Source organism: Acinonyx jubatus, chromosome D4 (genome assembly GCF_027475565.1).
Source record: "Acinonyx jubatus isolate Ajub_Pintada_27869175 chromosome D4, VMU_Ajub_asm_v1.0, whole genome shotgun sequence".
NCBI classification, from domain to species: domain Eukaryota; kingdom Metazoa; phylum Chordata; class Mammalia; order Carnivora; family Felidae; genus Acinonyx; species Acinonyx jubatus.
The window spans coordinates 60994150-61008219 of NC_069391.1; the positions used below are offsets into that span (position 1 = coordinate 60994150).

General features: G+C 37.4%; 1 protein-coding gene and 1 long non-coding RNA gene across 28 annotated transcripts in view; one reads left to right on the forward strand and one right to left on the reverse strand.

The window, feature by feature from the left end:
• Positions 1–14070, reverse strand: part of KDM4C (lysine demethylase 4C) — a 425929-nt gene that overhangs the window by 309850 nt on the left and 102009 nt on the right. For all 26 annotated transcript variants that reach the window (XR_008291191.1, XR_003416491.2, XR_008291192.1 and 23 more), the window contains one exon: positions 8416–8465. Coding sequence is in view for 23 of the 26 variants with exons in the window: in XM_027047047.2 (XP_026902848.1) it covers positions 8416–8465 (50 nt within the window). In the remaining 3 variants the exon portion in view is untranslated. The remainder of the gene's footprint in view (positions 1–8415; positions 8466–14070) is intronic.
• The window catches only part of LOC113595864 (uncharacterized), a 67696-nt gene that overhangs the window by 8001 nt on the left and 45625 nt on the right, over positions 1–14070 (forward strand). For both annotated transcript variants that reach the window (XR_003416493.2, XR_003416494.2), the window contains exon 2: positions 3919–4042. This is a non-coding gene — a long non-coding RNA (uncharacterized LOC113595864). The remainder of the gene's footprint in view (positions 1–3918; positions 4043–14070) is intronic.

Here is a 14070-nt window from a genome sequence, read left to right on the forward strand (position 1 = left end):
ATAGGACTAACCTACAACCCAGCAATTGCACTACTAGGTATTTATCCAAGGGATAGAGGTGTGCTGTTTCGAAGGGACACATGCACCCCAATGTTTATAGCATCACTATCAACAATAGCCCAAGTATGGAAAGAGCCCAAGTGTCCATAGACAGATGAATGGATAAAGAAGATGTGGTATATATACACAACGGAATATTACTCGGCAATCAGAAAGAATGAATCTTGCCATTTGCAACTACATGGATGGAACTGGAGGGTATTATATTAAGCAAAATTAGTCAGTCATACAAAGACAAATATGACTTCACTCGTATGAAGTCTTTAAGATACAAAACAGATGAACATAAGGGAAGGGAAGCAAGAAGAATATAAAAACAAGGAGGGGGACAAAACATAAGAGACTCTTAAATACAGAGGTCAAACTGAGGGTTGCTGCAGGGGTTGTGGGTGGGGGGATGGGCTAAATGGGTAAGGGACATTAAAGAAAACACTTGTTGGGTTGAGCACTGGATGTTATACATAGGGGATGCATCACTGGAATCCACTCCTGAAATCATTATTGCACTACATGCTAACTAACTTGGATGTAAATTTAAAAATAAAAATGAAGTATGTAGGACATACTCAGCAAACAGGAAAGAAAGAAAGAAAGAAAAAGAAAGAAAGAAAGAAAGAAAGAAAGAAAGAAAGAAAGAAAGAAAGAAAGAAAGAAAGAAAGAAAGAAGAAAGAAAGAAAGAAAGAAGAAAGAAAGGGAGAAAAGAAAAGAAAAGAAAAGAAAAGAAAAGAAAAGAAAAGAAAAGAAAAGAAAAGAAAAAAGAAAAGAAAAGAAAAGAAAAAAGAAAAGAAAAGAAAAGAAAAAAGGGAGAAAAAAACTTGTTAGTATACTTGACACAGTAAATTTCAGTAAATAGTAACCATTCTTTTTATCCCTATTACTCATTTAAACAATACTGACTCTAGTCACCATGTTAGTTCAACGAATCTTCCTTTTCCACTATCTCTGCAGCCTGCTAGCTGAGAAGGGGGAATCACAGTCCCAAGAGATCTAGAGAGCTGACTGGGGGTGTTTTCATGAAAAGTCAATGGTTACAAAGCTTTAAAAACTGTCTCATTTCCAGGGTACCTGGGTGGCTCAGTCAGTTGGGCATCTGACTCTTGATTTCGGCTCAGGTCATGATCTCACAGTTTGTGAATTTGAGTCCCGCATCAGGCTGTGCACTGACAATGTGGAGCTTGGATTCTCTATCTCCCCTTCTCTCTGCCCTCCCCCACTCATCCCCCCTCCCCCTGCCCCAAATAAGCAACCGTCAAAAAAAAAAGGTTAAAAAAAACTGTATCATTCTCTTGGGCCTTCTGAACTAAACCTAACAGTTCTAGTCACAAGTAACAAACTTCTTCCCCAAAAAGGAATTCTAACAGTCAAGCACAACCTGAGTTAAACCATATGGATTCAATTTTAACTTTGTATTCACCTGTAGATTCTTCCAATTGTTCTCTAACTCTATTGTTTTAAAATTAAACATCAACATTCAGCCTGGATTCCAAATTAACACTCACAGGTGAGCTCTAATGTAAAAACCCTATACAACTAGAAAGACCAGACTGAGAAGACAATCACTTATTTCACACTCCAAGCTATGGATATTGGTAAGGACAACCATTTTACAACTTATTTCCCCCATACCAACTCCTGTCCACAAGTAACACATTAGGGTTTCTGTGACAGGTAAATCAATGAACTCCCAATGAAATGGTATCTGATTTCGAGGTATAAAAAAAAAAAAAAAACTGGAAGAATAGTTTGGGAAAACAAACTAAGTTTCCAATGAGCAAAACAGTTTAAATATATATTTCAAGAAGAATCAACTCTTGTAGTTATAGCATCCAAGAGAAGGGAAGAGCAATAATACAAACTTATAATAGGCTGCTTAAACAACTTGATTTATATGATCTATACCTCATTTATACTATCTACAAAGATAGGACCCTACCAGTTGCCAACTCCTTAATAAAATAAAGACAATATTTTTGTTTGTTTTTTAAGATACTTTACAGTGGTAAGTAAGCAAGCAACGATGGTCTTTGGAACATTCTTTCAGCCCAAACATGTTAGAGGATAAAAATGTAGTATGATAAAAAGCATGTACTCCAGAGCTCCCAACAAAGCCCTAAAGCCCAAAAAGTATCCCATAATAACCTTTGCTAAGACTAATAAAGTACTGTGGGTGGCTCAGTCAGTAAAGCATCTGACTTCGGCTCAGGTAATGATCTCGCAGTTTGTGAGTTCGAGACCTGCATCGGGCTCTGTGCTGACAGCTCAGAGCCTGGAGCCTGCTTCAGATTCTGTGTCTTCCTCTCTCTCTGCCACTCCTCCACCTGTTCTCTGTCTCTCTCTCTCAAAAATAAATGAACATTAAAAAATTAAAAAAAAAAAGACTAACAAAATACTGCTAGGAGTTGTGCAGCATGGGTAGTGCAGAATCCTGTAAGTCCTCTCAAGGACCAGGTTGCATCCATTAAATACAATGTCCAGTATCCAATGGAAAAATGATCATATGTGAGAAGCATTATTCTAAGTGAAAGAAGACAAAGGAGTCTACATACTGTAAAATTCTATTTTTAGGGACAGAAATCAGATTAATGGTTGCCAATGGCTGTGGGGAGGGATTAACTGGGAAATGGCACAACAGAACCTTTTCAGGGAATTAGATATGATCTGTATCTTGATGATGGTGGTAATTACACCACTGTACATATTTGTCAAAACTCACTGAACTGTATATTTAAAGGGAGTCACTTTTGCTGTAAGCACATCATACCTCAATTAATCTGACCTCCCAAAATAATCATTAAATGTTTTTAAATTGTTTTAGAGATAGAGCAGATCTACTCTAAAAATGTATTCTTTCCTTCAGATAAAAATTTCTCCAAACTGTCCATTGGTTTATGTTTTCTAACACATTGGCTGTTACAAAGGAATTCCTTTTATTTTCTTTCTTAATTTTTTTAATGTTTATTTATTTTTGACAGAGAGAGAGAGACAGAGCATGAGCGGGGGAGGGGCAGAGAGAGGGAGACACAGAATCCGAAGCAGGCTCCAGGCTCTGAGCTGTCAGCACAGAGCCCGATGCAGGGCTTGAACCCACAGACTGCGAGACCATGACCTGAACCGAAGTCAGACGCTAAACCGACTGAGCCACCCAGGCGCCCCACAAAGAAATTCCTTCTAAATTCCAATCTCATATGACAAACTAAACCCATAATGTTGCTATTAAATCACCAAAGTTTGAGCCTTGGAAAAAGATTAAAAATCAAAGTTTAGTAACTATTACTATGGATTTGAGAACACTACTTTGGAGAAGTTTAAATTAGTTATTAGTCAGGAAGGAAAGGATGAAGGGAAGAAAGGAATGAGGAAAGATGAAGAAATCAGACATGCAGAATATATGCCCACATTAGCAACAGATTTTAAGATAATTTAATTTAAATATAATTGAAATTTACCCAAGTATGCTTTGATAGAGTTTTTATAATGGTTTTTGCAATATTCATATGACTAACAGGCTTGAAAATATATAGCAACCATACAAACAAATGGTAAGGAAAAGAATACAGAAAAAGGATATAGAAGGATTCAATTAATTTGACTTCTGTGAGAATTGCTTTTAGATAGATGTATTAAATTTACACATGAAATTTCTTAACAACTTTATTAATGAAAAGAACCAATGAGCTACAGTATGTGGGGAAAAACTTGGTACTTTTTACCCACATCCCTACCTAAAATATCAAGTTTAGAGGTTTAAGCTACAGTTGACCTCTCTGTGCTTGCTACCATTTAATTTGGATTAGGTAGAAAATTATCACACTGCAAGGTTCACCCACCTCTAAGCGTCTCATAATCTATCAAAACAGGCTTCACTCTGCTTTAAGTGTCCCATGACCCACCAACATCACTACTAGTAGAGACAGAACTCCATGGAGCACTCCAGAGGAGCACCAGGAGATATTCACACTGATCATGGTCTTGAGAAGGATGGTGAGTCTCCTAAACAATCACCTTATTTTATCTCCTGAACACAGTACACTATGTAATAGTCAAGTTTTTTCCAGTTCAAGCTGGCTGTCAGAACATTTAAGGTTCAAATTTCTACCCAACTTAACAAGTATATAGGTCATTACATATGGTTTCTTATTGCATTCCTAAGACCACATTGTTTCAGATCCCACTTCTGTCCCCTTGACATGACACATGGACCACACAGGCATCGATCAAGGACTCCCCAGGCCAAGTACATTGAGCTCAAACAGGTCATAGTCAAGCTAACCAGAATTTTCCTGGCTCAGCTTCCATCATGCAGAATCAAAGTACTCTTAATTTCCCTCCATAGTAACTCCTCCCTGACAGCTGACATTCCCTTCCCGAATTCTTCCTTCCCATTCTCTGCTGTCACTTTTTAGAAAATTGTCTTCCATCCTACATTCAAATTATGCTAGCTTGGTGTATGTTATGTATCATTTCCCAATGTCTAAAATCCTCCTAGGAACATAGCTGGGTATAAAATATTCAGATATATTAAACATGGACAGTGATATCTGACATCAAATTATGAGGAAATTAAGTTTAGAGCCTGTTGCACCATTCTTAATGTAACTCAGCTGATAGAAAGATGAAAATAACATACCCTGACATACCACACATTGATCTCCATGCCTAAGGCATGAGTTAGGCATGAAGGCAGAGAGTATATCACTGAACTTCATTTTTTATGGCTTAGGGGGTCCCTTAAAATTGACTATTTACACACAGGGGTGTTTTTATTTATTAGTCTTTCAAAACGAGGCATTTTAATGTGCTATTTTCAGATCATTAGCTAAATGAATGCTTAAGGGAATAATGTATTTATCATTTGGAGATCTGATAAAAGTATATTTTCCTAATTCCAAGACAGAGGCATGAGAACAGATCAATTTAGAATCTGTTCATAAAACTAACATGACTTGTTATTTATTGCTGCTCTTCTAGTCTCTTGACAGCAGGTTCACAATCTCTTCAGGCCAAACCCTCTGAAGGGATTTAAAGATGGCTTCCCAGAAATCCATATAAATGACCAATTTTGAGTATAATTTCAGAGTCCACAGACTGCCTGTATCCCACCCACAAGACCCTTCTGCAATCAGGCTAAGGCTCTCTGCTCCACAGGCTTAAATTTAAGGCTACTAGTCATTAAAACACACACAATCCCAAATTTTTAAAAACTAACTATTAAAAAAAGCAAATTAATCCTTCATAACAATGACTCTTCTGTTCTTTTTTGCTAAATGTTGTTTTAATAAGTCACAACTAAAATACTTGCTACAAGTAAGAATAAGAATCAATTTATTCACTTCTACCACACTGTCATCTGAAACAAGATTCCTGCTGATCATTCATACTTCCAAACTCAGATGCACAAAGCCCTAACTCACATATTCTTTTCCCAGTAACCAATATTTTGACCACAGTAAGTCATCTTCAATTTTTTTTAACGCTGGCATTTTATTCACAACAAAAAACTAATGGACTACAGTCCTTCACAAAAACTTTTAGTCATTCCCAATTTATTTTAATCCATATGTTGCTTAACTCAATAGAACAGCAAAGATATTGTCTTATTTCTAAAATAGATGAGATTTTGACGATCTAAAAAGTGAAAATGTTCAAAACTGTCATTCATGATTTAACATTATATCTCTATTCTCCTTTATATCTTTCATTCAGTTGTATCAAACCAAAAATTAGAAAGAATGTAATGGCATTACAGGCAAACATAACAAGTATAAGAATTGCAACAATTCACTTGAGTTTTTTTTTATTATACTTACATCTACATAATATTGGGGAAAAAACTATATAAACGAGAAAGCAGCTGAAGGGCAAAATCAAATCCTGGCTTTATTAGATGCAGGCTTAATGTCTTCCAGATAAAATATTTGTAGGTGCCACAGTCAATCAAGATTTCAATGGAAACCAAAGATGAAAGCATTCATGCATAAAAGGCAAGTGTGATAATTATGATGTGCAGACAAGATAATGGAAAATATCCCAGGCTGCTTTTCATTTTATGTATCAAGTGCTGCCTTGACCTAGACACCCTATAATGTTCCATCACATTTACTGCATTATTTTATCATTTTAATTATTTAGCAGAATTCAATTAATTTGGCTGGCATCTGGTCAGTGGATGGGATTCCTCTACTGTCTATTGGGTCTTTTCCCTGTGTCATTTCTCAAAATAATCCTGCAAAACAGTTCTGAACAAACATGCGATTGATTTAAAATTCTTGTTCATCCTTCAAGTTTATTAACCTCTTACTGATTAAACAAATGGCACCCACTTTCCTAGAATGTCATTTTCAAACAGTTTATGTCAAAGCATTCGCAATTTATAGCAGAAATTTTAGTGTGTGACTCTATACTGTAAAGTTTACATTGGCTCCATTTTAAAAGTTTTCTGGTGGTGAGGCAAACAGAAAATGGTGGAATAATTATTATAGAGAAGAGGATAGCTCAGCATACAGATTTAGCACAAAGTTCACTGCCTGTGTATTTAAGGATTATGATAATCATTTTCTCAGCTGTGTCTAATCTATTATCCAGAACCAGGACTCATCCACCTTAATATTCATGAAAATAGTCCCTAACAAAGTTCAAGATTTCAGTTACATTGCTATTATTACTACAATGTATTACATTATAAAAACACTAAGACTTTATAGTTATTAGCCTGCCAAAATTATAATGATGCTTCTGACAAATGTGATACTGTAACTGTTCCTTCTAATACTTTCCTATAATTTGGGGGGAAAGTAACTTTTAGATATCATTAACAAGTTCTGTTCAAAACTGTCAAGTCAATGAAAGGGATTTTTCAGTGTCCCCATTTCATTATCAAATGAAAACATACATAATGCAAGAACAAAAATCCTTTCCTACTAAAAGGCAAACCTAAAACAGCAATAAAACAGATCAGCACCTGACTAAAAGGACAACGGTCACTGAGGATTCGATCCTGGATAAAAGCAGAATGTCTTAGGCTAGTTGTCACTCAAATGGAACTCCACTTTCCCCTAGAAACAAGTCACTACCAGTCTACTTCTTCCTTGGTCAAGGAAAACAGATGAGGTTGGCAGTGGGTGAATATGATTCTCCTCCCTTGTATTAACAGATATGGCAAGTTTTTTTCTGTCCTAAACACAGAAAAGAAAAGAGGAAAGCACCTTCTGTGATACAAGTGGGTACACAATGAAACCATTAATAGAGTTCTTCATTCTGGCCCATATGAAGTTGGACAAAGCCACAAAAAATAAAAATTCAAGTTCCACTAAGGTATGTTTAAATTTGCCAGTCTAAGGGGTGACTGGGTGGCTTAGTTGGTTGAGTGTCCGACTTCAGCTCAATTCATGATGTCGCAGTTTGTGAGTTCAAGCCCCGCGTCAGGCTCTGTGATTGAAAGCTCAGAGCCTGGCGCCTGCTTCAGGTTCTGTGTGTGTGTCTCTCTCTCTCTACCCCTCCTCTGCTTACACTCTGTCTCTGTCTCTGTCTCTCTCTCAATAAATAAACATAAAAAAAAACTTGACAGTCTAAGAAGGCATATACCCTCATGCTTATCTGCTTATGTCATCTTCATACTTCCATAAGAGTAACCCCAAACCCAGGGTGCCAAATCAGGAGTCAGAAAGAGATTTAACACAACCCTTTGGTGAAATGATAGGACAACATGAAAAGTACTCATAAAATACCTGCACCCTGATATGCAGCATCAGTACTCTTTGGAATTCATCTCAAGAGTGTAACTTTAAAAAAGGAAAAACAGGGGTGTCTGGGTGGCTCAGTCAGTTGAGCATCCGACTTTTGCTCAGGTCATGATCTCACGGTTCATGAGTTCAAGCCCCACATTGGGTTCTGTGCTGACAGCTCAAAGCCTGGAGCCTGCTTCAGATTCTGTGTCTCCCTCTCTCTGTCTCTCTGCCCCTCCTTTGCTCGCACTTTGCACTCTATCTCTCTCTAACATAAACATTTTTTTAATTTTAATAATAAAAAAGGGAAAAATATTATTAGCACAATGTTAAATAAGTTATATATACGTATATATGTATTAAAAATTATATAAAAGAGAAAAAATTGGAAATAATCAAAATAGTTAAGTGCAATTACTTGATGAACTACTAAGCAGCCAACTAAAATAATCATAAAGACTATGCAACAGGAAAAAATATTCACACAGTAATGTGAAAAAAAATTTAATTGTTCTATTAGAAAAACACTCAAAACTTAAAAAGAGTAAAACTAACCAAGTTAGATTCCACACTGTAAAAATACCTCAAAAACAAATAATCTGTCTAGATGAGAAACATAGAAAGCAAGTTTACCTTGAGCTAGTCTTTCAAGTCGTTTTCCATGTTCCGGGGGTATTGCATACCTAAAATTTTAAACATAAATAAAAATTTTAGTTTTATAACTGTTCTTAGTATCCTAAGACAATGTCATGTAAAACAAAAACAAAAACAACAATGCCAAATTCCATTTAGACATACTGAAATTAGAAAACTAATCACAGAGTCATATCCCTTGAACACTAGACAGAAGAAAAATAAACTTAACCACCTATTTCAATACCCCAGCTCACCATCCCAACCACATTTTACAAATTAGGGAACAAAGGCCCAAGGCCAGTAAACTACTTGGAGAAGGGAGGCAGTTAGCCACAGCAGGAAGACTAGAACTTCTTTTCCAACACTCACAGCACCCCAGAAATCCAGGGCTATTTTTGGTTGTATGTTTTATGTTTTGTTGTTGGTTAGTTTGGCCTTTGTTTTTAAGAAGACCTAGGTTGCTGTGCTTTTTTTAACCTTTTAAAATGTTTTTATTGACAGCAAGATAAAACACAAAATTATTGTAGCAATATTCATATTTGCACCAAATATTTCTAAGAACATTATACCTTTCAAGTAGATTTTTTTTTAAGTTTATTTATTTTTGAAGGGCAGAGAGAGACAGGGGGACAGAGGATCTGAAGCAGGCTCTGAGCTGACAGCACAGAGTCTGATGCAGGGCTTGAAGTCACAAACTGTGAAATCATGACCTGAGCCGAAGTCGGATGCTTAACCAACTGAGCCACCCAGGTGCCCCTCAAAAAGACTTTAAATAAAAAATTACCAGTGATAAGAAAGAACTGTTTATTGATTTTGTGATTTTGTGACTTACAAAATCTTGATCATAGAAAAAAAATGTTCACCCTGCTATAAAAATACTCATTTCTAGTTCCTGGTGTTTTCAAAAGTGAAATACTTGAACTTATCTATGGTGAACTTACTAAACATTTTAAACAATCTCAAAATTTATTACATAAATAATCTTATAAACAGTTTAATGAGGAAATTTAAGGATATTAAAAATATAATTAAATGATTATTTCACGTTTTAAGTAAAAATGATGTTATCCTTAAGACCTACATATGCTATGTTTACTAGCTCAATATATATGATATATATGAAGTACAAGTTACTTTTTACTAAAATAATTTTTCTCATTTTACTTAACACACACTTGGTTGCATTTAATGCCACTGATAACATATGCAAAATTTAACTGGATCCAATGTAACTAGGCGATTCTCTGAAAGAAAATTCAACCATACATCCTGTTCCGTAAGGCGCTGTTAATGAAATTATTCCAACTGAATTGGGAGATAAAATTTTAGCAAACTAAATGCCAATCATCCAATTTATTTATAAACAGGCCACTTCTTAGCAGTTTTTAATCCCCAGTTTGTATCACCAAATATACCCAGAAAGGGGAAAAAACCCATCTACATACACCAGACAAGAGGGCCATGTCCCCCATAACAATCATACACACCCATGCATGTACAAACATATGCTTGCACACATGTAACAAGTATATGCTTGCCCGCAATGGCTAGACATGGATGGAGATATACATCCAGATTTCCTTTTCTGAAAAATTGGTATCGAAGTTAAAGCTCATTAATCTGAGGTTCAATCATCTATTCAAAGAAAACATATAAACATATATATATATAAAAATGTAATTATAAACATAAACATACATATAAGGAAAATGAATATCTCTGACATAGTCTTTCAGTTGGTCCACACAACCCTACGACAAAATCACATACCCAACACTTCTTCTAAAGTCATCTTCTAAAAGGATATTTATGAAACTTCTCTAGAAGCTGATCATCAAAAAGATTTTCTCCATATACTACACATGTAACAAAAATTCTTCAAATCGGACACATGACTGTAAGACACTAGGTGTGTCTCCTTGATGCAGCTTGCCCTTTGAGCCACTAAGATGTAACTGACCACTACAGGTGTGCTCCCCACATTCTTCCAAACTACGCTCCACAGTATACTAAAGTCATCTCTGCGAACTACAGCTGATGATGACAAAACCCTGAACCTTCAATGGCTGACTGTAACCTGAAGGACAGAAGCCAAACTCCTCTGAAAGGCACACAGGCCTGCTGCAATCTTGACAACTTTTCAGATGTCCCAGTCAAACCTGCTCTTTGGTTTTAATAAATCATTAGAAGCTCTTTCCAGTGTCCTTGCTATTTCACACCTCCACTATTTTCCATCCCCTCTTTCTTAGCTTAATAAGCCCTCAGTTTTGTCCAGTCAACAAAAACACTCCTTTCTCCAAGCTCACCCTGAGTCTCCCCAAGGGAGAGCCTCCCCTTCCCTCTTATGCTGTATCACCCACATGGAATACAGATCTCCACCATGGCACTCAAAGTTTAATTTTTTTTTCACCTTTGTGCCTCCTTGCTCTCCTCTCAAGCACCTTAGTGGCAAAGGCCAGTGTCTTTCTCCTAGAACAAAGCACCAGTTGAGCAGATGCTCAGTGTTTGCTGACTTCTGTCACTCTCAAATGATGAATGATATTCCTGCTCCTGCATGATAGAAGGCATGAAGGAGAGGAAGGATATGGGAAAAAGAAAAGTACTCCCACATTTTTCATTCCCATTAACCCTGGAATCCATTGCAACCTGAATCTTATTTTTATCATTCTTGATATAACTGCTTGGACAAAGAGTGATATATTTTTTAGTCCTTATCTACTTGGTCTTCTCTTGAATTTCTGACCAGATCCTTGAAACACTCACTTCCCTTGAGTTTCATGATCTAACTCATTTCCAATGATTTTCTTCCTTCTGCTCTTGCCAAACTTCACAGTGACATTCTCCAGGACTCCATGTTTTAGCGCTTCTACATTTTTCCCTGAGGGTACCACCTTCACTCAAGGCTTCACAACTTTCCTTGTGGTGTTGAACCACACATTTCCATTCCAAGCATCTCTTGGGCTCTGAACCTCTAAAACAAACCAGCTATTCAACAAATGCATTTGGCAGCCCTCAAACACAATTTGTCCAAAGTTTAATCCTCCAATATCTTCCTGACAGATCTGCTTCTCCTCCAGAGTTCCCCATCCATCCAACTTTCCAGAAATGTTGGAGTTGTCTATAGTTATGCTCCCCTTATTTAATCAATCCCCAAGTTGTATGTGTTCTACTTTGTACCTGTTCAAGAGAGGTCTCATGAATCTCATGCATTTATTTGTCTAGCCCCACTGCCACCATCTTGACCCAGGCCATCATTCTCCATCACACACAGTACTGCTTCATCTCTTAAATGGCTACCCTGCCTCTGGCCTTGCCCTCTGTAGTCCAGGTGGCCCAATCAGAGCATATCACTTTCCTTCCCTGTTTAAAATCTATGTAGCAAGAGGAACTTGTGACTAAACAGAGACAAGCTGGAGGGCCCATACGCAGAGGGACTTACCACAGACAATGAGTGACCTGGCTGAGAGGAGTTCTATGGCCTGGAAAAGTTCCTACGCTATCACTTCAGAAGTTTCAACACACATAAGATCAAATTCATGACTTCCTCCTCCTTTAAAATGATTCTCTCTCTAAGCATTCAACTCCATTTTCCCTTAGCCTTCCAACTAAGTCAATTCTTCCTGATTTTTCAATCTCTCTGCCCTCATTGCCAGTCACAAGTCCTATCCACTCTATACCCAAAACCTCATATCCATCTCCCTTAGCATCACATCAATTTCAAGTTTGATTTGCCCCCAACTAGACTACTATAATAATTAAACTCTCTGCCTGAATCTCCCTGGGCAGCTAGAGTTTTTGAAACACTATCATAAGACCCTTTATTCCTTACTGCCTGGCTTCCAAGGACCTCCCACACACACAGTTTAGCCCTAGCTTTAAACATCAACAGTCTGCTCTCAGTAGGCTAGACTATGAATTATTCTATCACTCACATGGGCTTTAACCTCACGCCTCACCTCAAATAGCCCCCTCCATTCCACTTCAAACCCCAGTCTTCCAAGCCCTGATTCCACCTCCTCCTTGAAGCTTTCACTGACCACTATAAATCTCAGCAATCTCACCCCTTTTCTTTCTTCCAGTGCCCTTCTATTTTTCATGTAGTATTTATCATCTACTACTTCCAGAGCTAGCTTCTGTTCAGTGTGCGTAAGTCACTTTTGACTGGATACCAATGAGTTCTATGAGGGACAGAATGACTACCACAACCTGGAAATTTTCACATGAATTATCCTTTTTAACATACCTTGTATAGTGAGTACCCAGTTCATAGCCAGGCACTCTACTATGTACTACACCACTAGCTGGTTATGCAGCTAATTCTTAATTCTTCAAGGATATGAATGTGTCTTGCCCTTCTCTGTATTCTTTGAAATCCACCAAATAAGATGCCTACCATTGTATACCCTCAAGTACATACTGGTTTGTTGAAATTATTAATTGCTCATTTAACCTTCAGGACAGTGTTTTTGTTTCAGATATAATAAATACTGCCAACAATTCTGCTAATATTAAGAAACTATGAATCACTAATGAACTATGAACACACTAATTAGATATTTACAGGGTGATGTTTTATTTAAAACCAGAGTCTTTTATGAATTTATTTAAAAATCTAATTTGAAGACCAAGGAAAACAGAATAATCCCTCTAAGCACATCTTTGGGTGGTTTACTCAAAGAAGAGACCTAAAGTAATGTTATCCTGATGGGTGTAATATAAACACGATCTTGAATGAATAATATCAGCCTGACAGTTCAAACTGTCAGTAGGCAAAGGTGTATTTTTCACAATGTAGTAGATCCATTCCTCTGATTCAGGTTTTCTCTACAAAGTGGCCTACTGTATTTCTTTTCAAGGTATGCTCAGTCCATCAGTCCATTAGAAGTGTTTATCAGCACTTCTCAAAGAGAAACTCCTACTTTTCAGATCACTCCCTGAAAGTCTCCCTAATTTGGGGTGGAACCCTGGGACTGTCACTAACATGCTTAGAAAGAAATGTTCTCAGCTACGCCCCCCACCCCGCCCATATCTCTGTCACTGTGTTGTCTGACATAGGTAGCTGTGTGAGTTCCTCTGCCAGTCTCACCAACAGATGCTTCTGGCACCTCCTTCTGGCCCAGCTTCAACCCACTCTGTAACATCTAGGGCAGTCTTACCAAGCCCAGAGCAGAGGGAGAACCCGTCTAGGTCCGTGTCATCTTCAAGCAGATCAGTCCTAAAACAGCACTATTCTTTACTCCCCACTCTTAACTGAGGCTACATGTGAAGTAGCCCTTTCCTTTTCTTGTGTTTCCTTTTCTTCTTGCAATTTCTCTTATAGTCATCTCCCAAAAAGAATAAAGCTCACATCCCCAAGGACAGTTTTCTGATAGACGAGTCTAAATTGACTCTCCCCGCTTTTACTGGCATAAGCTTCTGCACCTGGCTTGTTCTCTATAGTTATTAAGGGGTGGAAAGCTCAGTGAAAAGAATAACTGACCAATAAATACTATAACAGCTCATCACAGCTACTGTTTATTGAACATTTATACTATGCCAGACCTTGTGCAAATTCTACTACTACCACCTCCATTTTACTGATGAGGAAACCAAGGCTTAAAGGGATTTACTTGAGCAAGAAGGACAACAGAGCTGGCACCCAACTCCTGTATT